This window comes from Rhipicephalus sanguineus, chromosome 11 (assembly GCF_013339695.2).
Source record: "Rhipicephalus sanguineus isolate Rsan-2018 chromosome 11, BIME_Rsan_1.4, whole genome shotgun sequence".
Classification (NCBI taxonomy): Eukaryota; Metazoa; Arthropoda; class Arachnida; order Ixodida; family Ixodidae; genus Rhipicephalus; species Rhipicephalus sanguineus.
In genome coordinates, this window is record NC_051186.1 from 135,022,485 (window position 1) to 135,047,925 (window position 25,441).

Genomic DNA, 25,441 nt, shown 5'->3' on the forward strand with positions numbered 1-25,441 from the left:
GGCACATACTCGTTCATGATGACGATAGCTTTGCGGCAGGTCCACATTTTACGGCCGGCTTGAACGGGTTGGCTGTTAAAAAGAGAAAGCGACCGTGGCCTGGGTACCCAGACTGAGCAGGTACCTAGTCAACAATCCGCCTGTTCCATTTTCATGTGCTGCACTCTGCTGTTTTGGTAGGGGCTGGGACAACCAGTATCGCCAGAACGAAAGCCTCCGAGTTCAACAGTCGTTTCACGACTTTCGGCCAGGGGAAAGGCGCATGCGCCGTGGCATCACGAAAAAGGCGGATATCTACTCAAAGAACAAATCGTAGCGCAAAACGACACAAGGACAGGCAGGTACACGGGACTGGCGCCAGTCATGTGTACCCGGCTGTCCTTGTGTCGTTTTGCGCTACGTTTTTTTTCTTCTTCAAGAAGTCATGAACCAACTAGCCCAAGAAAACGTTTTGCTGATACTTACTCAACAGTGTGCAAAGGGCTAGAGTGCCCACATGCACCGCTAGGTATCGCAGTTTATTGGATTAAGGGTGGGGGGATGAGAGTGAGAAAGTGTGGCGTAGAGAATAGAAGTGAAAATTACAGAGCAGGACAGATGAGGAAAGCTACCACTAGCGACAAGAGCCGAGGGGACAGACCAGCAAGTGGTGGTCTTGTTTGCCTCTTCTTCATGAGGGGATTGTTATGCCATGTTTTGTGGTTGCTTGTAGGGTTAGGACATCTTGGCTTGCTGCGTTTTGCAGCAAATGAATGTGCTCTGACGACGTCAGGCCAAAGTGGACATCCACCAGGTCAGTCCTGTTGCGCTTGCATCTACTTCTTTTTTTATTCAACCACTACATTTGCACATGGGGAGTGAATAACCAAGTATTTTACTTGCTATTATTATTATTATTGTGATTAGAGCAAGAATAAGACGCCTAATTTCTGCAGCCCTATAGGGAGCACGGCGCAGCGTCTTGGGGTGGGGGAGGATGGGAGAAAAGTGGATAGGAGTGTTAAGAGTGTCGTTGTGGCTCGGACGTAGTAGCAGTCATCAAACCGGCAGCAAGGGCATGGGTGGAAGGACCCGCGCTCAGCGGTAGGCCGCCATTCCCGTCTCCTCCAGGAACTCTATCAGGCTCCGGAGCGCTGGCAGATGGGGACGAGACGGGTAGAGGAAATGCTCCAGTGTGGAGGCAGGTAGGCCCCGTCTCCTGTAGGCCGTGGTGACCCTCGAGCGTTCCTGTGCCAATCCAGGGCAGGCACAGAGCAGGTGCTGCTCGAGGGTCTCAGGGTCCCCACAACGGTTGCAGGCCGGGGAGGTGCAGCGACCCTATGCTAATAGGGCCTTGCAACATGTCTATAGTGGAGGGGCGAGGCAGGATGGCAAAAAATTTTATTTCATGACTCTCGTATTGACGTATTAGCATGATACATAGTCTCTGAAAGATGGCCAAGCTCATTGGGTTGTTTCACTCAGTCCACCGGTGGGTGCAGTTTGTGTTTGTGCACACATAATACAGCCGCATTTCATCCTGCAAAGAGTGCAACAATGTGGTATAAAAGTTTGTATAACTCACTCGTTTACTCATACCTAGAAGTTCCCAATCTCAACCCACCTACAGAAACTCGGGTTCACTGTATAAGCGAAAGCAAGAATACATGAACTGGCATTTATTGCTGGTTTGCTATAAGCTCATTATGATGTCCCTGTTATTTGCTAAAAAGAAAGAAAAGCATGGGCACCCAATATCGGCACCTTTGCATTAAACTAGCAGTCTGGTATGGTTCCCGTAAATTGCCCCGACACTATGCTTCAGAGTTAACAACTTACACCTTTACTGCCCTGTCCACCTGGATATTTCTAAGCACACAGCAACATCAACGCGGAGATGCGTCACATGAAAGAAGATAGTCGTCGCTGCGTTGACGCAACAAGGTACTCGCCTCTCCCGTGCACGGTGTGGGGCGGAGTGGTATGAACACACCCATGGCTAATGCACATGTATTGTGACCACAAGAACACCTCACTGCGCATGCCACTTGATACTTTTCGCTAAGCGACAGTAGTGCCAGAACGCACAGCCTAGCGAGTAAAACAGTAAGCTCGGGGCACGGCAGTGCATTTTTGGGGGGATCATGCATATTTACAACAACTCAGAGGAGATTATGGCGGCACCATGGGAGCCTTCATTAGAAAGGTGCATAGAAGAGACACGCTTGGGCGCGTCTGTTTGTTCTGCAAACGTCTCATTGTCTTGGTATACCTGGCGATGCTAGCCGCCGCTTGAAAAATCATATTGCCATCTCAACTTTTATTCCTGGCTTATGCTGACGTGGGCATCAAAATTCTTGCTTTTGAGGCTGTTTTGGAGCAGTTCGACGCCGGAAAACGGAATTGTATAAAAAAATGCGCAACATGTACAGCTGTCTCACCCCTGGGTGGAATATGACATAGGGAATGGGTGTAATAAGCAGGCAGATTTCTATCAGTCCTGTTCAAAGTGTCATAGTAAATATTCCAAAAGTAGTCTTGTCATCAAATTCTTCTCCTTAACTATTTAGCGGTGTTGCCTGTATCGATAGGATGACCGCGGCTATCAGCGTGCTTGGCCAGGCAGTTCGACACTTTCTTGTTGTTGCAAATGGTGCTCCTTTAACCTTCTCCAGTTTTGCCGATGTGACTGCAAAAGTGCAGTCTGCACATGGCATTTTGCAGCCAACACTGGGGTAATCCTTGCTGTCTATTCACAATAATCCTTCACATTAACAAGATGATTTCTCCGATTGTTGGATGGCATATGTGCAATGAGAAGGTCGCATCATGACAAGATGCTGCTTAGAGCTTCGCTGACACCAGGAATGTACAGAATGCCAGCGTGTATTCCAAAAGACTCACACTGGGATGGCTTGGGATGGAGAACATGAGCTTCAATCTTCTTAATAAATTTCTTAGGGTACCCATTTGTCACCAGTTCATGATGGGTTGTCTGTAGTACCTTCCTCATATTGGCGTCGCTTGAGCAAATGTGTGTGGCCCACTTGTGGCGTGAATTAAAATTCGGCTAATCACCGGCATGAGTTACCTTCCTGTGCACAGGAAACAAGAGTTCAGTTCTGGTTTGTCGCATGTGGACATGGAGGAAGGGAAACCTCTTGTCACACTTGTATTGTGCAGTAAATTGTATGGCTCTTTCTACCGCCTTGAGAAGGAGGCATGGCCTTTTTACAGTCGGCTTGTTAATATGAGGGACTGAAGAATTACCCTTGCGTCGTCTACAAAATTTCACGCGCAGACTGCAGTTGCAGATACAACGGTGAAACAGGCAAGTTCACAGGATTAAAGGAGGACATCGGCAGTAACGCCATAATAATAGCTAAGGAGAATTCAATGACAGGAGCACTGTTAAAGATGCCCAAGTTGCAGAAATTTCTATGTCAGCGTTGGTGGCTTTGTCCTTGAGCGGAAAATCACGATGGATGCAAGGAATAAAGGCTCTGAGCTGAAACTGAACCCAGGCCTTCTGTGTGGTAGCCATGTGTTCTACCACAGAGCCATGCCAGTGCTTGTGAATGCTTTGAGAAAAAAAATGTATACAGATGACATGTAGGTTGAGGAGTCTCGTTAACAGATGTACTATTGCATGGCAGAAGCACAGAATTGCACCAGGCACCACACCATGTGAAGTGAACAAGCAGGTGGTTTAAAAGCCCACCCATTACAAAGCGCTCAGCCATAATCAATTGTCAGTGACAGCATCAAAAATTGTGCAGTGCACAGATGTGCGTATTGCCTTAGGAATGCGTAGTAGGCACTTCACAACTGTACTTACAGTAGGCACCATAGGAGAGTTTACAACGGGCAATGTCACGCACACAGACGTATGTTTGTTCGAGGCGCGGTTGAGGCGCCCATCAAGAAGCAAAGCACAGCAAGTGAATAGAAGGCAATGAAAACAGGGCTCGATTAAACTATCGCATGCCACTCTTGAAGGTGAAGCTCAAGTGTCCTTTGAGCAACGGACAAGACTATCAAAAGGAATGATGGAAACCTGTTCCCTATGTCATAATTTAGTATAATAAGTGACTTGTGCCTCTTGATTGCTTTAGAGGAATCAAGGAACCCGTACAGGTCCTGAAATGTCTTTTGTGTGTCTTCACTTTGACTTGGTCGGTGACCGCAACGTCATCATCATGCTATCTGGTGCGACTAACTTTTTTGGCCTCTTCACTATACTGTGAGTTTTAGTTAACGTACAACTTTATTGCAGAAAGTGGACCCACTACAAACACTGTACACTGCTAGACTTTCAATTACAGAGTGACGACAGAGATAAAAATCCTAGGAGTTATCAATAAAAGCACACAATTCTTTGCTTTCAGAATATTTTAATACTTTCTTTCTCAACCAGTAAAGCACTCTCAGTTGACCTGCATTTCATGAAGTCATACGGTGTTACAATAGGTTCATTTCTGCAAAATAACTAACCAGCCATTTAAAAATAATTTTTCCCAGCCATTTGAATGTATTGTTAGCATGGAAATTCAGTGTTCTTTTCTATGCAGCACAGTAACATTGGCGTTTAGAATAGCTGCCAGTTGGGCGTGTTGGTATACATTCATGATGGTGAAGCGCTAAAAGAAACGGAGACTTATGAAGAACACAGGACTGTGTTCTTCATAAGTCTCCGTTTCTTTTAGCGCTTCACCATCATGAACATTGGCATTAGTTATCAGAAGCAGGTCAGGCCAAGCATGTGAGAGAGCTGCCGTGAGTTCTGTTAGAGAAATTTAAATACTGTTTTGTCAAGTGGAGTACTGCTCTTAACGAATTACTGAACCAAAATGGGAAAAAATGATGAAAACATCGAAATTCTACAAGGAAGACGTGACTGCTCCGACAAAGAGAGTTTGTTTTACATATCTTTGAACACTTGGCTGTATTTTTGGAGGATTGTCCGTGTGTGGCGGCTGCACCTCAGCGTGAGCCATGACACCAAAGTTCACCAAACGGACACCAAAGGCAGAAGAAGGGTCCTGCTACTTGCCTTTCTCCTCTACACCATCAAATGAAACCCGAACAGTGGCAAGCATCAGCGATGGTATAGTGCGCGCCGTCTAGTCATCACCACGAACAGGTGCACAGCGCTCCGGTTTGGTAGCACTGCGCATGTCCTCAGTGATGACTGGACGGCGCGCACTATACCATCGCTGATGCTTGCTGCTGTTCGGGTTTCATTTGACGCCGATAGTGCATATCAATGACATTTTACTGTACGAGTGTTTCATTGAAACAAAATTGAAGTTTAGCACACTGTCGCAGGCAGTTTGGAGTTCTCATTTGTTGCCTACAAAATATGCACGTATTGTGGCCACGTGTAGTGTTAAACTTCATACACAGTAAAATGTCGCTTCCATGCTGTAGTACTTGAGGAAGCCAGATGTCCACTGCACCTGCTTTTCTTTGCAGAAGCTATGGCAGGAGACACTTAGAGTCGGCAAAGAATGCGGCACGTACCTCAGCTCTCCTGGACTGTGCCTGGAAAAAGACGGCCTCACGGTGGCCACACTTTGGGCATGTGTGGTCCTCGGTGCGTGGCAGAGTAGGGTCATGCACCACATCCGACACTATCTGCGTCAGCTCACTGCACAAAAAGGCACACAGTGAGAACACCTAAATTGTCCAAGTTTAAAGTCTGTGGTGTAAGCATCATCCAGCATCACATCCAAACACATCCAATGCAATAAACAGCTGCATCAGAAATGACAGCTCTTAAAGACCAACTGCAACAAATTATGACTTAAAGGAGATGCCCCCTACTCGAAAAACGCAATTTTTTCCCAAAATTAATTTTCTTTTGTTGTCACTTGTTTGTCAAGCTGAGTTTCTCTACTTTCATGACGAAAAAAATTAAGGTTGTATTTAAACTCGAAATAGGTTAAAATCACTTTGAAAGAGCACTAGGTGTTTATAAAAACTACCTGGAGTCCCCTGGAAAATGTCACCTGGCTGCTTGCCATTGCATTTTGCATGAAGAGTTCACCAAAGCCACATGCTCAAAATAACCATGATTCCCAACCTCTCATGATGGAAGAAATAATAAGTTTTTCTCAAGGTGCAATTTTCGGCAACTTCTTGAGTTTGGACATCATGTTTTTGGTACTTCTGATGGCCAGATTGGGACGAAAATTTTCCCACATACTCCTTAACTCCTGAAGAGTGCAGTTATGTCCTTGAAAACTTGATATCACTTAAATAACTATTACGAACTTAAAGTTAAGCTACTAGTGTGGGCTGAACATTTTAAGACCTCATATTATAATTTTTCTTGTTCATTAAAATGCCCTATACACACTTTCTAGTAAGTTTCTTGCATTCTACTGTTAATGTGGAGCAATATGAGCCATTAAAGGGACACTAAAGGCAAATAACAATTTATGTCAGAGTGAAAGGTCGTGTGAGAACATCTAAAATGTCAATAGTATCAGCAGCAGTGCTCTAGTAATCGAGAAATTAAGGTAAATGTAGGACACGATGTGCGCCACAAGTGGGACATTTTGGAAATTATCACGATAACGTCAAAGAGTCCCGAGTACAATTAACCACAACTAATCAAACTAGTTGCAATAAAAGAACCTTCCGTGCATCACAAGACGTAATAAAATGCTGCTTGTTCGTTTCTGTTTGATTAATGGAAAAAAGAACCTCTTGGCGCTACCAAGGGGAACGGCGCGAGTGGTTCAAAAGTTCCGTTTTCGCAGAGCTGCGCGTCTCAGTCGTAGTTTCGGTATCGCGTATTGCTGCGTGTGCTTGGCTCTCGCTATTTTCGCCCTGTCGATACTCTACTTCTGCTGCTGCTGGCCAAGCTAAGCTCTGTTACAGTTAACTGTACAGTTTCGGAGTGGCCCGTGGCTGTGTCTTGGCAAGGTTGACGGCCGCTGTTGTGCAAGAAACCAAGCTCCGGTGGCACGGCAGTAAAGGCGGGCAACGTTGGGCACGGCAACTGCTACGTCAGAAGGTCCGTTCAGGCGGGTGATTTGAAGTGCGCTAACGTCGTGCAGACCACTAAAACGCGATTTTCTTTCAAAATGAGCATTTCCTTGGCACGAAACAAGCACTACGAGGTTTCTGCAATGCTACTGCAACAATCAATGTAGGCTAAATATTTGCCTTTAGTGTCCCTTTAATGGCTCATAAATATAGAACTTTAGTGACAGGAAAAGCGTGTCCAAAAAGAGCTACATTTTACAGATTGTCATGGTACCAAACGAAAGCTATGCAACTTGCTATAAAACTGATTACATTGTGAAATCAGCATGAAAAACTATGTAAACAGCAAAAATTTCATTTCCCGATAGTTGGATACATTTCAGAAGTCCACGGCATTTCCTCCTCAAAGGCTGATGCACACAAGCCCCTACTAATGGGCACACACTCCAGACTGACGCTGTGAGCTGGACGGCCAGTGACTCCGCCTTCGGAGAACATGGCCGGTTGCACGAGCGGGCCTATATCCTCAGTTGCGGAGGCAAGTGGCTGCTGCGCTTCGGTAATCTAGGCGGGGCCTCTCCGGACTTCTTAAGTTGTATCGGACTATAGGCTACAGATTAAAGGAACTTTTTTCAAGTAGCATCTCCCCTCAAGCTTGTCTAAAATCATGTCTGGATGCCACCGAAGTGATTGTGACAAAGCTGACGGGTAAGCAAGCATGCCAATTATTAGGGAATTTTCGAATAGGGGCCCCATAGCGCTTTACGTGTGCTGGCTTTGGGTCAAACAGGAGCTAAGACTTTTCGAATAGGGTCTGCGGCGCTTTGGGCACTCCCCCTATTCTATAGGTCACTCTAGTCTTGGCCAAGAGCCCTCGCTTCAGTGGGTGCTGTCGTGTACGCGCACATCAACCGACACACGGCCACTCCAGAGGTTGTGCCTCGCTTGCCGGTGCTGCCCGACGCGCTCACGCGCATGGCGCCTTCCTCAGACTCTCGTCCTCAGCTCCTGCATATCGTGTTACTCTTCTGCCCTCGCTGTAACTTCCTCTGCCTCCTCTCGTCCGCTTCTAAAAGAAAGCAATAAAACAGTCTCCTGCCAGCCGCTGTCTCGTGTGGTTCCTGTGCTGCGGTGCTCTGAGCCCCCAACATAACAGGTGCCATCATGTTTGTTTGACGCAAAGCTTTTGGGGCAGGCTTTGGGGCTCCCGCTAAATTCGAGAAATAGCGTCCCCAACGCAAAACCCAAACGCTGTTTGGGTCTCGCGCATGCACAGTGGCCTCGACGCTATTTCCTTGGGACCCCAAAACGATTGGGGCCCCTATTTGAAAACTCCCTAATAACAAACATTGTTCAGTTTGCTCCATAGTAGATGAAAGACACCCTTACTTTTTGCTGTGAGCTACGCAGCAAGATGACACAAATACAAAATTGCCACTGACACGCACAAAGCTGTCCCAATGTCTGCACATAGTTACCGGGTACACAAGGTACTTGAGAACACTACTCCTTATCGCCATAGACACCAGCAGGCTCATCATATCTAGGCATGCGGCTTCTTGTTGGCTGACCCCTTATAGTGCGCAGTTTCTGCCAAGGTGGAGGCATCCAGGCTGACGCAAGAAATGAAATGCCATGCAGTCCTCGCCACCTTGGTCGCTCACCACGGTTACTTGGAGATTGCCACCTTTATGAACGTAGCGAAGTGCTTCCTTTACAAGGTGCAGACAGAGCTGATGTGATCTGGCAGTGACGTGGCATTCATGGCAAAAAGGGAAAAAGCACAGTCAGCAGTCGGACGTTGTCAGAACCCCTTATTTGCTCCAGCGGCTGCAAGTCATCATGAGTGATGACCCAGGCAAGTCAGTACGGGCCATTGCAAAGGAGCTTTAAGTCGCAGAGTTGACTGTCAGGCTCACTGCACAAGAACTTGAGGGATCATGCTTATGTCCATGAGCAGGGGACAATTCATGTCCAAAAAACTCCAGAGAATCGTGTGCTCTGGTCCAAGCTGAAGCAAGCTGAAGAGACCTGAGGAGACTGGGGTGCTCTGGTTTTTTTTTTTTTTTTTCAGGTAAAAGCTTTCATCAAGCCAAAAAGCTAACCGCCGTAATGACATGCGGCTTTGTGCAAGCACTGATGAGGTGCCTACAGTGATGCACACAAAATTTCCATCGTCTGTGGTGGTGTCAGGTGTCATCAGCAAGACGAGTGACGTCATGCCACTGCACTTTTTTGCAGAAGGGCTCCGCATTAATGCTGCAGTGTACGTGGAGGTGCTTGCCACCGTTGTAAAACCCAGGATATAGACTGTTTCGAAAGGAATCTTTCAGCAAGATTCGGCTCCCGCCCACACTGCCTGCGTCACCCAGGAGGGGACAGCTTCTATGGCCCTGTCACTCCGAACTGGCAGCCTCCTAGTTCTCTAGATTTAAACCAACAAGCTAATATGTCTGGGGTGTTGTTGAGAGAGAGCCCAACAAGCAGCCACATAATGCAAAAGATTTGCTGAAGGCAGCCATTGCTGGCTCAATGGTCAACATCTCTAAGGGCCACCTGTTCCGTGCATGCAGCCGTTTCCGCAGCCAAACTGAATCGGTTATTGCGGCGGATGGCGAATTCATCGAGTAACCGTGGAAATAAACTGTAAGAGAAGTATTTCCAAAAGTTTGGTGAAAATGTGTTTATTTTTTTCTGTAGATATTGTTCTCTGCCAGAAGAAAACATCACGTTCTCAAATACCTCGTGCACCCAGTGTGAGTGTGCATGTGTGTATATCAGGTGTGTTCAAAAAGTAACCGAACTTTTTAAATAGCTTGCAAATTGCCAGAGGGCTCGTGCTGCGGCCAGCGAGTGTACTTAGCGGCAGGCTTAGACAGCAAATTGTTCTATGCTATGACAGTTACACTGAAGTTACACTGAAACACCCACTGAAGCGAGCATGTCAGATTAGTACAAGTGACAATGAAAGAACTTGAAGACCAACATGTGCGTGTCAGAAATATTGCCGCAAACTTGGCAAAGTTTGGCATAACAGGTGACGAGACATGGGTTTATGGCTATGACAAAACAAAGGTGCTGTTGTCACAGTGGATGGGCAGGGTACCTTTGTCCAAAAGAAGCACACCAGTCAGTCAAAGACCAAGGTGATGTTGGTTGTGTCTTTTTTACAGCAAAGATATTATTCATCAGGAAGGAAGCTGTACCACATCGTCAGGTGTGGCAAATAAGCAAGTCTACCAGAAACTTCTGGTGTGTTTGAGGGATGCCATGTGAAGTAAGAGATGTGAATTGTAGGAAAACCAGACTTGCATGGTGCGTCATGGCAATGCACCAGCTCACCCATCACTCATTGTCCGCAGCTATTTAGCAGAACATCACACTCCCATTGTGCCCCATCCACTGCATTCTACGGACCTAGCTGCAGCAGAGTTTTTCATGTTTCCTAAGGTTAAAACCAACATTGAAAGGATGTCGTTTCCAAGCCATAGAGGAGATTCAGGACAATATGACAAGAGATGCTTCTGCCATTGCAGAAAGTGTGTTTCTGGAGGCTTCACAAAAATTAAAGAACCAATAGAAACCGTGTACTGAGGAGTAGAGGGGACTACCAGAGGAGGAGAGTGCTTGAAATGTTGAACAACAAGCACTTGAGATGTTACAGCAAAAGTTCGGTTTCTTTTTGAACACACCACCTCGTATGTGTGTATATATAAATATATAGATATATAACTGCAGAAATCTTCCTGGACACCAGCGAAGAATATGAATAAAATCAAGACACACCTTGAAAACAGAATGGTCTTTTAACATTCTGGCCGGAGGTCCGGGTCAGAATAACAGCATTGACAGGGGCAGTACAGCATATAAGTGCATTCGTTTTGATTACACAGACCATGTGAGAATAGAAATCATGAAAGTAAGTGCGACAATCAAAAATGAAAAATGAAAGATATTGTTGGGGCTCCGCATTACATTCTACTTATCTGCAATCTAATGACAAGTAGCAACATGTGCGGAAGTGTTAACGGCAGTACAAGCAGTAAGAATGATTGCAGTTACTGATGCAGATCACCGACCTTTCCCGCACTCTCATTCAAACCACCAGCGATTGTATTGAATTTAAAGATGTAAATTAACTTGCAAACTTCTTTTTCACGATGTGTGCAAAAGCCAGACTGAAGAATCATAGCTGTGATGTTGTCAAATCAGTGGCCCGGGACGTTAGCATGCTTCGATATTGGAAGGTGGGGAAGTGACGAGATATGAGCCTTATGGTTGTTAAACCGATATCTGCATAAAGATTTTTTAAACCTAACCCACATCTCTGTTGCCAACACTTGCCTTAAGAAGTGCTTCTTGTTCTGTGTTCGGTGAAAAAAATCATGAGGTGCTTGAGACTTCACATTGCTGTAAGATATACTCAGGCACTAGAATGGTAGACTGAACGAAATGCTTTGCTATAAGATATACAAAGGCTTCTAATGCTCCTTCGAAGCTTCTATCAACCAGCTATCTTATTTCATAATCAACTGTTATACGCACCTTAATACTAGGGCTCAAACGCTTGATTCTCTTAAGCATAGCTATGGCTTACGTGCACACACAAAAGTAGGTCTGTGAGTCAACTGCTGTTAACACTACATATGCGCACAGTCAGGGAAAAGCAAACATAAAGCATTACTCACTCAACTTCGTGGGTGATCTTGTTCACATAGATGCAGTTGTTGTCAGCCTCCTGCTGGTAGTCGCAGTTGCGGCACTGCACAAATTTACCACACATTTGTTCTTATCATAAGAGAACTTGTTTCAGCATGTTGGTATTCTATTTAACTTTTTAGCACCCAAATGGGCACTACGCATACAAAATTCTGGCAGATATCACGCATTGTGGAAATCGATTTCATGCGAAGCAGTCGGGGAATGGCAGCCTATGCCGGGTCTTTCACTTTGAGTCAAGTGTTACGAGGTGGATAGACATCTTAGGGTAAATTTAGTAATAATGCGCATATCGTGGGGTTGCCAGACACCACCGGTGTGTAGTCAACATGCTTATGGGCTGACGTAATGTCGGCACTCGCATTACGGCGATGTCAGTTTTGTCACAACGAAGTGCACACTACGGTGCGATGATGTGTATATCATAAGTACTAGTAGTGGTTGTCAGCGCATTCGAGCAATGATGGACTATAGATTTTGGAGTCGATGTTTATTACGTTACTATAAAAGCAGATAGCCAACGCTGTAACCCCAAACTGCGTTGCCCCGAAATGACGCTTGTAGAGGGCAATTTTCCTAAGCAGTTTGAAGCTCTGTGGTAGAATACTTCACTGCCATGCAGCATGCCCGAGTTCAATTCCAGCTCAAGTCGTGATTTTTATTTATTTTCGCTTCCATCAGGATTTATTGTTCGACAACACTGTCAACGCCAGGATTGGATTTTCTCTAACATGGGCTCCTTAATGTTAATGCGTAAAGACTTCCAGTATAATCTTGCTGTCCCTGGGTTGATAAAGTGTGTATCACCTGTGGTGCATACCCGTATACGAGGGGGTATCCGAAAGATTTAATTATAATAAAGTCAGAGATATTTACATGAAACTTGTTGTGCATAATCAGTGTCATTGCCACGCATTCTTAAGCAAATATGAAATCTTTGTGTTAATTAGTTTTCTTTCCATATGCTGTAGAGGACGGCAACTTGCATGATGAACAATATTGAAGCCCGAAGTGTCATAAAGGCTCCTCCATCTGAAGGGTAACAAAGTGCGCCAAATTCACAACGTCACAACAATGAAAGCTGCCCATGGGGATGAAAGCCCATCATATGACACAGTTGTGAGGTGAAAGAGGAACATTAAAAGTGGTCACATGTCCCTAACAGACGAGCCATGAGCGGGCAGACCCTCAATCAAAGGTGATCTTGCCATTGCGAAAAAAGCGGAGGCCGTTAACCTCGACGACAGAATATTGACCACGAAAAGAGTGATGGCAGAGATGGGAATAAGTTACGGAACTGCATGGAGGATCATTCATGATTAACTGCACGTGAATGAGGTGTCTGCATGCTGGGTACCTCGCTCGTTGAGACCTCCTCAAAAGCTAATTCGCCACGACTTTTCCCAGAAAATTTGACACTGTTGTAACGGAAGCATCCGTTCTCACCACCCAGCGGTAAGGCTATGAACTTTGCCCCGCCACGGTGGTCTAGTGGTTATGGCGCTCTACCGCTGACCCAACAAGGAACAAGGATGGCCATCCTTGTCCATCCTTGTTAAGGGACAAGGATGGCAAGGTCACAACCAATATGGATAGAATAGTTGAGATAGCGGAAGAGTTCTACAGAGATCTGTACAGCAGCCGAGACAGTCAGGATGATAACGTAAGAAGCAGTAATATCCCAGAGGAATCTGACATCCCACCAGTATTAACAGGAGAAGTAAAGAAAGCCCTAAAGGGAATGCAAAGAGGCAAAGCCGCTGGTGAGGATCAGGTAACATCAGACTTGTTGAAAGACGGTGGAGAGATTATGTTAGAGAAACTGGCCACCCTGTATACGAAGTGTCTCTCGACAGGGAGGATACCAGAATCTTGGAAGAATGCCAACATCATCTTGATCCATAAGAAAGGGGACGTCAAGGACCTGAAAAATTACAGGCCCATCAGCTTACTGTCCGTTGTCTACAAGCTATTCACAAAAGTAATTGCTAACAGAATTAATACGACATTAGAGTTTAATCAACCAAGGGACCAGGCAGGATTTCGTACAGGCTTCTCAACAATAGACCATATTCATACTATCGATCAGGTGATAGAGAAATGCGCGGAATACAACCAACCCCTATACATAGCCTTCATAGATTACGAGAAGGCATTTGATTCGGTGGAGACATCAGCAGTCATGCAAGCACTGCGGAATCAGGGCATCGACGAAGCCTATATAAACATAATGGAAGAAATCTACAGCGCATCCACAGCCACTATAGTCCTTCATAAAGAAAGCGACAGAATCCCAATAAAGAAGGGCGTACGGCAGGGAGACACGATCTCTCCAATGCTATTCACCGCGTGTTTACAGGAGGTTTTCAGGGCCCTAGATTGGGAAGAATTAGGGATAAGAGTTAATGGAGAGTATCTCAGTAACCTGCGCTTCGCTGATGACATTGCATTGATGAGTAACGCGGGAGACGAATTACAGCTCATGATTACTGAACTGGATACGGAAAGTAGAAGAGTAGGTCTGAAAATTAATATGCATAAAACTAAAGTAATGTGGAACAATCTTGGCAGAGAACAGCGCTTCGCGATAGGTGGCGAGACGCTGGAAGTTGTAAAGGAGTACGTCTACTTAGGACAGCTAGTAACCGCGGAGCCGAACCATGAGAGTGAAATAACTAGAAGAATAAGGATGGGATGGGGCTCATTCGGCAAGCATTATCAAATCATGAATAGTAGTCTACCACTATCTCTCAAGAGGAAGGTATATAACAGCTGCATCTTACCGGTACTTACCTACGGAGCAGAAACCTGGAGACTTACAAAGAGGGTTCAACTTAAATTGAGGACGACGCAGAGAGCGATGGAAAGGAAAATGATAGGTGTAACCTTAAGAGACAGGAAGAGAGCAGAGTGGGTCAGGGAACAAACGGGGGTTAAGGATATCATAGTTGAAATTAAGAAGAAGAAATGGATATGGGCCGGCCACGTAGCACGTCGGCAGGATAACCGGTGGTCATTAAGGGTAACTGACTGGATTCCAAGAGAGGGCAAACGCGTGAGGGGAAGACAGAAAATTAGGTGGGTAGATGAGATTAAGAAGTTTGCAGGTATAACGTGGCAACAGAAAGCACAGGACCGGGTTGATTGGCGGAACATGGGAGAGGCCTTTGCCCTGCAGTGGGCGTAGACAGGCTGATGATGATGATGATGATGACCGCTGACCCGAAGGTCGTGGGATCGAATCCCGGTCGTGGCGACTGCATTTTGGATGGAGGCGAAAATGTTTGAGGCCCGTGTGCTTAGATTTAGGTGCACGTTAAAGAACCCCAGGTGGTCAAAATTTCCAGAGCCCTCCACTATGGCGTCCCTCATAATCACATTGTGGTTTTGGGACGTTAAACCCCAGGGTGTGTTCAGATAAGAACGTCGGTGCATGTCGGTTGACCCCCTGTAATTTCGCCAAAAAAAATATATTTCGTTGTCCGCGTCCCCAAGACCACAAAACCACTTTTAGTCTCGCGAAAAAAAATTTCACCTTCCTTAAAAAAATTTAGAAGTCTCCACTGAGCCGCAACCGCCTTTTTCGAATTTCGCGGAAATGGGATTTCGATGAGATGTCACAAAAAAACTATTGCGGCTGTAGGTCTGACAAATTTTCTCTACATACTACGGATAGCTTAAGTTGACGAAACATTATTACTTTGCAGTTTTGATGCTGTTCTTTTAAGAAAAATATTCGCAAAATCGGCCCAATGTTCAATAATGCTCAAATTTAAGTTTTTTTTCTCCGCGCGTATAAACGCCAGACTTCCCAAAATTTTTCAGAACATTACCATATGTTAGCTTAATAAATGTGCTGAACGAAATCCTTGAGAGTGACTTGAAACGTTAACCAGAAATGTTCAACTGAGGACAAGTCTCTAAAAATGCAATATTTCGAAGGTCATTTAAAAAAAAACACCATCTTCGATTTTCTTTAAACTCTTCATAACTAAAGCTAAGCACGTGTTCTAACTTAATCTGTAAAAACATGTTGCATTATTTTTGTGAGGTAGGAGTTATGAAGCACGAAAAGTGGCCAAATTGACGTAAACAAAGTAACCACAACATAAGCGAGCATGGAGCAATAGTTTCCGTTATCATTATTTTTAGGTCCTCAATGTGTTCTGTTGTGCTCGAGGGACAAGAGCTTGACAGAGAAAACCAATGAGTTGCCTTAAAGTGCAAATTTGGGAGAAGTTCAGTCATATCACTGGCAAAAAACCCAAGTCTCCATCTTCACATGCGTCGTCACGACTAGAAAAGGAACCCGCAGCTGCGCTCTTATAAGCGATGACACTAGCCACGACTCCGCCCACGCATGCTACGCTCTCGAAAAGGTGCACGAGTGGCTCGAGGGTGTTGCTCCTTTATATGCACATGTTACATACGTCAGTGCAGGTACCAGCTTGACGAACTTACAGCTACCAAATACGCCTCGGTGCAGTGGCTATTTTCCACAGCGGGGCACGGCAAGAATGCTTGCGATGGGGGCGTCGTCAAGCATCACGCAACCTTACACAGCCACATCAGTTCGCGAAAGACATGGTTGATGTTCTCAACACAAAGCTACAGAATGTGACGCTGATTCACCTTCCAAGTGCTGACTTGAAAGCCTTCAGGGAAATGAAAACAAAGAAGTGGCAGTGCATCCGTCCAGTGCATGGCATTCAGTCGTGGCACATGTGGCAGTGGACGCCCGTCAGCCAAGAGCGCAACGAATTGCTTGTTGCAAGAACAGCCGAATGTCCAAAGAAGAAAGTGCCGGATTAGGCGCTGCTTTTCAGCGCATGAAATAAGAATAACTCCACAGCGGAGCTTCTTCAGCTAAAAATGATTCTCTACAAAATGAAAAACGTTCATTACGAAATCAGGTTAATTTTATTGAGTCACAACCATGCCTCGTGTAAAGAAGCAGGAAGCATCGTTCCGAAGAACGCAGTGATAAAGGCGTAACAAAGAAGACATGACACTGAACGTCACCAACAATAATGCACCTGCTAAGTGTAAAAAGTGTTGTGAACTCTTGTGGGTGGTACTCGCATAACCGCGGCTTTCCACGACGGTCCCCCTGGGTGCCACTAACACTTAGCGCAAGGCGCCCCCCTTGCCGCATGTAATCAAGATCACAAGGTTGCTTCACCAGGAGCAAAAAACACAACTGCTTCAGGGACGTGAGTGACTGTCTAACTTGTCTGACTATGACTTGTGACTCTGACGCCCTGTGTATACATCAAGGGTCTCTGAGAGCACGATTCGACTACATTTCTAGAAATCTTGCGGTTAGTCCTTACGTATGGACCAAAAGTTCGGCACGTGCACGCACGCACATGAACAAATTTGCACTTTAAGGCAACTCATTGGTTTTCTCTGTCAAGCTCTTGTCCCTCGAGCACAACAGAACACATTGAGGACCTAAAAATAATGATAACGGAAACTATTGCTCCATGCTCGCTTATCTTGTGGTTACTCTGTTTACGTCAATTTGGCCACTTTTTGTGCTTCATAACTCCTACCTCACAAAAATAATGCAACATGTTTTTACAGATTAAGTTAGAACACGTGCTTGGCTTTAGTTATGAAGAGTTTATGTGTTTTGTGTTCTTTCTTTTTTCTTTTTTGTTAGGGAGCGCGCGAGCGCGGTCGGGCGCCGCTTGTGCCGCCACGCACCGTCTGCGTTATCACATTACCGACGTGCCATGGGAAGCGATAAACATCCAGCCGTGGATCCTCTCCAGCCACCTCCTTTGTGAGCCGTACGCAGGCTTGTATGCGCGAAAGATTTTGAAAGCGATTCCTGCGAAGCATGTGACTCAGCATCGCGGCATGCTCAGTGGCTGGGACCCATGTAGAAGTTTTTTTGATTTGCGTAAAATGTAGTAATAATTTCCTCTTCAGAACCAACTGTTCCTCTTTTTTTCTGTAAATCCGTCAATCCACAGAACACATTCACGACCTAAAAATAATGATAATGGAAATTATTGCTCCCTGCTCGCTCAATGTTGTGCTTACTCAGTTTACGTCAATTTGGCCACTTTTCGTGCTTCATAACTCCTACCTCACAAACATAATGCAACATGTTTTTACAGATTAAGTTAGAACACGTGCTTGGCTTTAGTTATGAAGAGTTTAAAGAAAATCGAAGATGGTGTTTTTTTTTAAATGACCTTCGAAATATTGCATTTTTAGAGACTTGTCCTCAGTTGAACATTTCTGGTTAACGTTTCAAGTCACTCTCAGCAATTTCGTTCGGCCCATTTATTAAGCTGACATATGGCAATGTTCTCAAAAATTTTGGGAAGCCTGGCGTTTATATGCGCGGAGAAAAAAAATCTTAAATTTGAGCATTATTGAACATTGTGCCGATTTTGCGAATATTTTTCTTAAAAGAACAGCATCAAAAGTGCAAAGTAATAATGTTTCGTCAACTTAAGCTATCCGTAGTATGTAGAGAAAATTTGTCAGACCTACAGCTGCAATAGTTTTTTTTGTGGCATCTCATCGAAATCCCATTTCCGCGAAATTCGAAAAAGGCGGTTGCGGCTCAGTGGAGACTTCTAAATTTTTTTAAGGAAGGTGAAATTTTTTTTCGCGAGACTAAAAGTGGTTTTGTGGTCTTGGGGACGCGGACAACGAAATATATTTTTTTTCGGCGAAATTACAGGGGGTCGACGGACATGCACCGACGTTCTTATCTGAACACACCCCCCAGATATTATTAAGGCTATGAACTTTTGCGACATCCACCTTATTTGCCTGATCTTGCACCCAGCGGCTTCTTCCTCTTTCCCAAGAAGAAGAAACCACTTTGTGGTCGGCGATTTGACGGCAGAGAGGATGTCATTTTTGAGGTGTTCGCGATGGAAAAGTTGTTTTGGAGCCAAGTTGAGGACTTCTACAAAGTTGAAACAGGCGTAAAAACACTGGCAAAAATGTGCGACTCTGCAGGGAGACTCCGTGGAGAAGAAATAATTTTGACCACTGCAAGTGACTTTTTTGTTTTTTATTTCATGGTTATAATTAAAACTTTTGGATACCCCCTCGTACCACGGGCAGTGTTATGCGGGTATGTGCCGTACATGACTAGTGGAAAGGGTTTCATGACATACGCGACACGCAAGTTGTGTTATTCATGTCATGACCTGTGAATCGTGTTCGTCATACACCCACTTCCTGCTCTGCCAGTTTTGGCATGTACTGACTTAAGGAGACGACCATGAGAGTGCTCAGAGATAGGCTAGACTAGAGTAGACTAGACTAGACAAGACAAGACAAGACAAGACAGACAGATAGATGGATGGATAGATAGAAACGGTCAAAGTGGTTTTGGTTCGCTAAGAAATGCTTCGCATTTAACATGTACATGAAGCTCTCTATCAACATCATCACTGTATTTGTGTGATTTGCGCATAAAATGCCCCAAGTGGTCTTGAGTAACCGCACTGGCAATCTATATAAACTGGAAATTAGGGGTGTGCGAATATTCGAAAGTTTCGAATATTCGTCGAATATTATATTCAAAATATTCGTATTCGATTCGAAAATCGTGTATTCGAAAAATTCGAATATGCGATTCGATTATCATGCATAAAATAACTCGTCTTCCACATTTCTGCTGCGTTCGTATAGCTAAAAACGTTGCCGAGAGGAGCGATAAACATCGTAAGTACACGGAGGCACGATATCTGCCTGCGACGAGCGCCCCAATACGTATGATTTATTGCTAGTGCATCTCCGACGTGCAGCGCTGTTGGCGATCATGTAACCGTACATTTTCAATATTATGCGGCCGTAACGTGCCGCGCTACCACTCGTTCACTATGCGGGACCACTTCTGAAGAAAGACAGTGACCCATGTGACTGGTGGCGGACTGTAGGCACCTTCAGATACCCAAGTCTGGCAAAGCTTTGCCCCATGTAACTCCCTATACCAGCCACTTATGTTCCAAGCGAGCGTGCCTTTTCAGTGGCAGGGGGGGGGAGGCGGTGTTGTCTCTGTTAGAAGGGAGCGCCTGCTGCCTGATCATGTGGAGCAACTCATATTTCTTCATGATAACATCTAGTCATTACTTTCATTGTGCCGTGTTGTGTTGTGATGTTCACTGTGCTAGCCTGGACATTGTGTTCTGGAGATAGCAGTGTATGTTGTGTTGTAGTCAGGCTGTTAATCTTTTTTTTTAAATAGCTACATTTTAAATAAAATATTGTTACTGTGGAGGCATTTTTTCTTTGATATTCGATATTCGATTCAATATTCGAAGGTGGATATTCGTATTCGATTCGTATTCGAAAAATTTGATATTCGCACACCCCTACTGGAAATGTTTGAGGCCCAGATCTACTGAAGGGTGTTTGTCATATTAAAGCGGCAGTTTTATTTTCTCTTCACTAGATTTGCATGTTTAAGCCAAAGTCCCTCAGCACCTTCCACACTCATTCAGAAGCCCAATTCTCAAAGAACGCTGCTTAAAAAAAAAATGGCTGCTTGCACATGTCACACTCCCAATGATGTCAATGTTACTAAATGTGAGTGTATATTTTGTATCCTGAGCAATGGGTTCAGCTTGAGCTGACTGATATCGTACAGGATAAGCTTACTCAGAGGAGAAGCTGGCAAAGGAGCACTTAAGTCAGCAGAAGAACACTGGCTTGGCTTCGTGACAACTGTTTCCCCACAACTGAGAGGAGGAGTGATTAGATACAGTAACAACCTTTTAGCACCCTCACCAACAGAAAACACAAAAACACCAGGCCAGTGCGGAACACACAGCACAGCCACAGCAAAAGTTGGAGAAGCGACCTTTCCAGAGCCCCTTGTAAACTCTCTTGGGGGTGGCTACAGCAAGTTCAGTAGCAAGGTAACCACTACACCATGAATATATACAATTTATGTGAAATAGGGAAGCACCCATTATGCCATTATTCATGATTCTGCGGAGAAGCAAGGTACCCGCTACACACCTGCAAGGCATTATGTGCACATTGTCGATTCTGTGGCTGATGACGAAGAATTATGGCTGAGACCTTTGTAATGGGTTGGAAGCTTTAAACCACCCACCCGTTACACAATTCGCATTGTGCAATGCCTGGTTCTTATTTTACACTTCTATCACGCTATATTACATCTGCTAATCTGATTCCTTGCCAAATATGACGCCTGTATAGGGTTTTTTCAAGTACCGGCGTGACTCTGTGGTAGAATTCCCGACTGCCATGGAAAGGGGCTGGGTTCAAATCCTGCTTGATCGTGGGTTTTTTTCCTCATTGTGTGCGACAGTGGTTGCAGACATCTGTGGTGGTGGCAGAACAGCGGACAATTACGCCACCAAAATCGGCTGCTGTTGTGATCTCACAACAGATGAAACCACAAGACTTGTCAAGTGCTTTGCGTGAGTGTTTCGTGCTATCAGTTAGCCAACGAGCTTTGCCACCAATGTGTCTCAACAGTAGCTTTTTCATCCAGTTGCAAAGGCTTCAGTGACAGCCTAATTTCTCATAGTTAGCACAACTACAAGGTCAATTACTTTTTAGGGTGCTGCTCAGTTTGTTAACCAGCAGAATGGCATAGCTTGCTTTTCACATGACTCTGTCGGCCCAAATGCACAGCACACATGCACCTGTGCATGATGACAACAGTCAATAATACGAATGACAAAGGCAACATGTAACACTTGCAAAAACAAAAGCTACTAAAATGAAAACCAGCTGATAATGAAGCCAAGGAAGGTATAGGAGACAATAAGTGTACTGTTTTAAGTGTGTATTGTAGAAATTGCGATAGAGATGTGAAGAAAGTAAAGTGAACGAAAAGACAACTTGCCACCGGCAGAGACCAAACCTTCGGAATCCGAAGGTTGCAGGTTTGGTCCTACTGGCAGCAAGTTCTCTTTTCGTCGACTTAACTTTCTTCCGTGAACAGGATATTCAAAGACAAACACGAGGCCTTCGGCCCCTCTGAGCTTCAATGAGATGAACAGAACTGCGGTGCCTGGCTCACAATTCAATTGACATGGGAAGGACCAAGGCATTATCGTCAGCGATGTGGCTACACAGGCGCTTTCAACACGATTTTAAAGGGACACTAAAGAGAAACAATGAATTGGATTAGATTGATCAAGTGTGCTCAGAGAACTCTTGTGTAGTTTATTTCACCACTATAGGTTTATTATTAGAGGAGAAAACCAAGTTTGAAGTTTCATGTTAAAATTTCGCGCCAAACTTTGTAATTCATGACGTAAAGACTTCAAAGAGCATTTAACGTATTTTGGCGCCACTGGCTCGACGAAATTTCCAAAAACTCGTTATGCCAAGTCTCTGGCCCCCTCAGAGGACAATGTACTTCGATTTAACCGATTAGGAACTACGTAGGCCCAAGCAGGCGCTGTCAAAAATATGTGACGTCACGGCAAATAGTGCGGGAATTCCAAGGTGGCGTCGCCACCTGTATTTTCTTTTTGAGTGTTTTCTCGCTTATTAAGTGTCTTCGCGCAGAAAGCGTGGTGTTTTTGGTATCGTGGAAGACTACTTTACTAATGCGAGAAAAATCGTTTTTCTCTTTAGTGTCCCTTTAACGCAATAGCATTAAAGGCATTCTCTGGTAATATTTCAAACACTACGAATTGTTGGGTGTTTCAAGTGTTTGTGCACGTGGAAAACACAATGGTGATTTTTCCAATCCCATTGAAGCCTTATATAGCTTTATTTGGCCTTCTTTTTCATCGGTATTAAATTAGCAACAAACCTCCCAATGAGTGACGGCCACAGCGGCATGACATCACAGGGGCAGTAGCGTAGCCAAGGGGGTTCATTGTGGGCGAAGCGCAAGAAACGTAGACGGAAAAGAGGAGAACGACACACGACAGGCGCTACACTTCAACTGGTTTTTAACTGCAGAAATCACACGCAAGAAAACTAACAAACAAAGCAACCACGGCGAAACCCAGCCTGATAACAAAAGAACGAGCAACACATTCAACTATCTGAATGGGAAAGGAACGTGCACCATCAGGGTGACGTGTCCCTTTGCAAACAACCTTGCTGCACAACGCGCATGCCTACCCCTTTTCTAACAAGTGTATTTCATTATGTGATCGTGCCACAGACGACTGCCTGATGCATGAATTTCCATGTTTATTTATCTAGTAAGCCTCCACCACTTCACGTGCCCTCTGGTTTTTATGACAAAAGATCATGGAAGTTTCGCCGAAGGCCAGTGCGCAGCCGCAACTTTTGCAATGCATGGCCAAATGAGAATACGGTGCACCCTTCAGTGAGCTATGACGCTCATGTTACCTTACATTCAGGCACCTGCCAGTTTGGCCTACGTATGCCTTCCCACAACTGGTGGGCAAACGGTATACCACCCCGCACTCACAAGGCACAAATTTCATTTTGTGCTTCATATTACATGTGGCTCGCTCGGATGAATTGTCAAGGTATTTTCTCGAAACTGCAGCACAAATTGTTCCTAATTTAAGACGCAACGCGAAAACCACGTCAACCTTGTAATTCCTGGCCACTTTTTTCAGGCGGTGAGACAGAGCATCAGCATAGGGAATGGCGACCACTTGTGTGGTATCAACCTTGGCAATGCCTTCCCCGCACTCTACTGACTTGAGGCGTCTTAAAAATTTTTCACAAGACAGTGAAATTACTGAGTTGGGATAGCCAACTTCTTTCAGTCTTTTGATTTGTGACATCGCGCTCGTTTGTAGCACCTGTCTTGTGTCGTTCTCTTTTCTGTCTACGTTTCTTGTGCTTCGCCCACAATGAATCCTCACCATCTAGCCTAATTTGCAGTTCTGTTAAGCCAGTGGTGGGCACACTGGGCCCATGCCCCCTCCACCCCGAAATTTTTTTTTGCCATGGCATACACAGCACAAAATGGTGCTCAACCACATCTACCTGCCCGGCCCCCACTTCAGGTCAAGGTGGCGCCCCCCCCCCCCCCCCCAAAAAAAAAAAAAAAAAATTCTGCCTATAGCCCTGTGCAGGGGACTGTGCATGGCTCTCTCGAAGCTGTCTGCTCTGTACTTTGTTGAAGTTTGCTGGGCACTTTTTATTGCTCGAGCCTATGCCACATTAATTAAACAAACTTTAGTAATGGCCCACTCTTTGCAACAGGTGCGAATTGCTCATATGGTTTCAGAGGTGTTTATCAAAGCATTTGGAGATGGACGTTTCTCGCCTCTGGTGCGGCGCTTCATCTTGGCTATTTCATGGCTGCCTGTGTTGGCACTTCGTGTTCTCTCTACACTTGAAAGATGTGTGCACGCGACCCACAGCAAGCTGCCTGTGACAGACAGTGGCGATGAGTATTCAGTGTTACCGTGATAATGGACCCCGCGCGTGCCCTTCAATTGAGAAGAGAACATGCCCTGAGCTCACTGAGTGCGACCTCCCTGATGGCAGCATGCTAGGAAACCGTTAAAATTGTCGCCAGTCAGGTGCTTCCACGTTTCATTTGTTACATGACAAGAGCTCATCCGAGATTTCTGTGCTGCAGGGTACCGTAGTGCAAGCCTACAGTTTCAGCATGCCTATGCATCAACGGCAACACCTGAGGCAAATACTTGTTTTATGCGAAAGCTGCAAGTCACATTTGCGAAATCCTGTGGCGATAATGGCTGCATAATTTAAGTGATGGGTGGTTGCCTCCTGTCTTTTTCTTTTCACAAAGACAGAACGTCAAGGCAATAGCGGCTTGAAATGGTAAGAAATCGTGGGTGCTGCATCAGGCTTCCGCTGCCGTGCTCGCGGCATTCCACCAGCAGCTATGCCAAAATTCAGCCAGGGGTGTGCGCTCTGCTCACAGCACTCGTCTTCATGATGCGCCGAGCACAGCCTCGAGTGTTCCGATCGAGACCAGTTGGCGCAAGGGACGACGGCACCCCACTTCGAGTAGGCTCTCGTCGCTGGGAAGCTTGTGAAGAGTCACGTCAAGTGAATCTCTAACACATCCCACAGCATTACAGATCTTCCCTATTATGCATGTCAGTCAACGGACGTCCGTCGGGAATACGTGCCGGAAAATATGGCCGAACTTACCGCGTAAAGCAGCACGCGGTTCTCCTTGTCCTCTTTCGGGTAGAGCATGTTGTTGCTGCGAATAAGAAAAGCAAACACACGCGACGACTGAGCGAAGGTTTAAGACCAGGCTTTCATAAAGTAATCATGCCGGTGACCCGTCGCTGTGCTCTGAAAGCAGTGATGCCGGCAAAATAGTGAGAGCAACGTAGGCCCCCAGTGACACTGGCAACGTAGCGATACAAGTGCCTCGAAAGTGCACTCACTCACCACTCCTGACAGAACTTGATGCCCACAAAGCCGGGCCCCTCGTCAGCCGGGCCGTCGAAGTTGATGCCCATTCTTCCTTCGACGTCACTCGCAGCCGGGGTTGCTGTGACCCGCAAACCAAGTTAAAAGGGCACTGGCTACGCAGAGTGACTACGAAAAAAGAAAGTGGCCAAATTGCATAGTCTGTACCAACTTCAAGCGCAATTGTTTACGCCGTAGCCGCTGATTTGGATTTGACTTGGCCGCGACTTGGCCTAAAGCGCAGCAGGCGCAGTAGGGTTGCCAGGTCAAAAATGTAAATAGTCGCCATGATTGAAAATGCTGGTATCAGATGTATCCCTTGAGTACTACCTTGAGACTAGACCACGGTTTGAGGGAACTCTGGCTGTGTTCAAATACTCACCGTCACGGT

General features: G+C 45.4%; 1 protein-coding gene across 1 annotated transcript; it reads right to left on the reverse strand.

The window, feature by feature from the left end:
- Positions 1-1,369: 1,369 nt before the first annotated feature.
- Positions 1,370-25,287, reverse strand: LOC119374611 (DNA-directed RNA polymerase II subunit RPB9). Its single transcript, XM_037644776.2, has 5 exons — positions 25,030-25,287; positions 24,781-24,835; positions 11,664-11,737; positions 5,503-5,629; positions 1,370-1,519 (listed from the first exon to the last, which is right to left on the reverse strand). Exons 1-5 carry the CDS (start codon positions 25,098-25,100, stop codon positions 1,457-1,459), a joined length of 390 nt encoding a protein of 129 aa, XP_037500704.1. The 5' UTR covers positions 25,101-25,287; the 3' UTR covers positions 1,370-1,456.
- Positions 25,288-25,441: the final 154 nt, after the last annotated feature.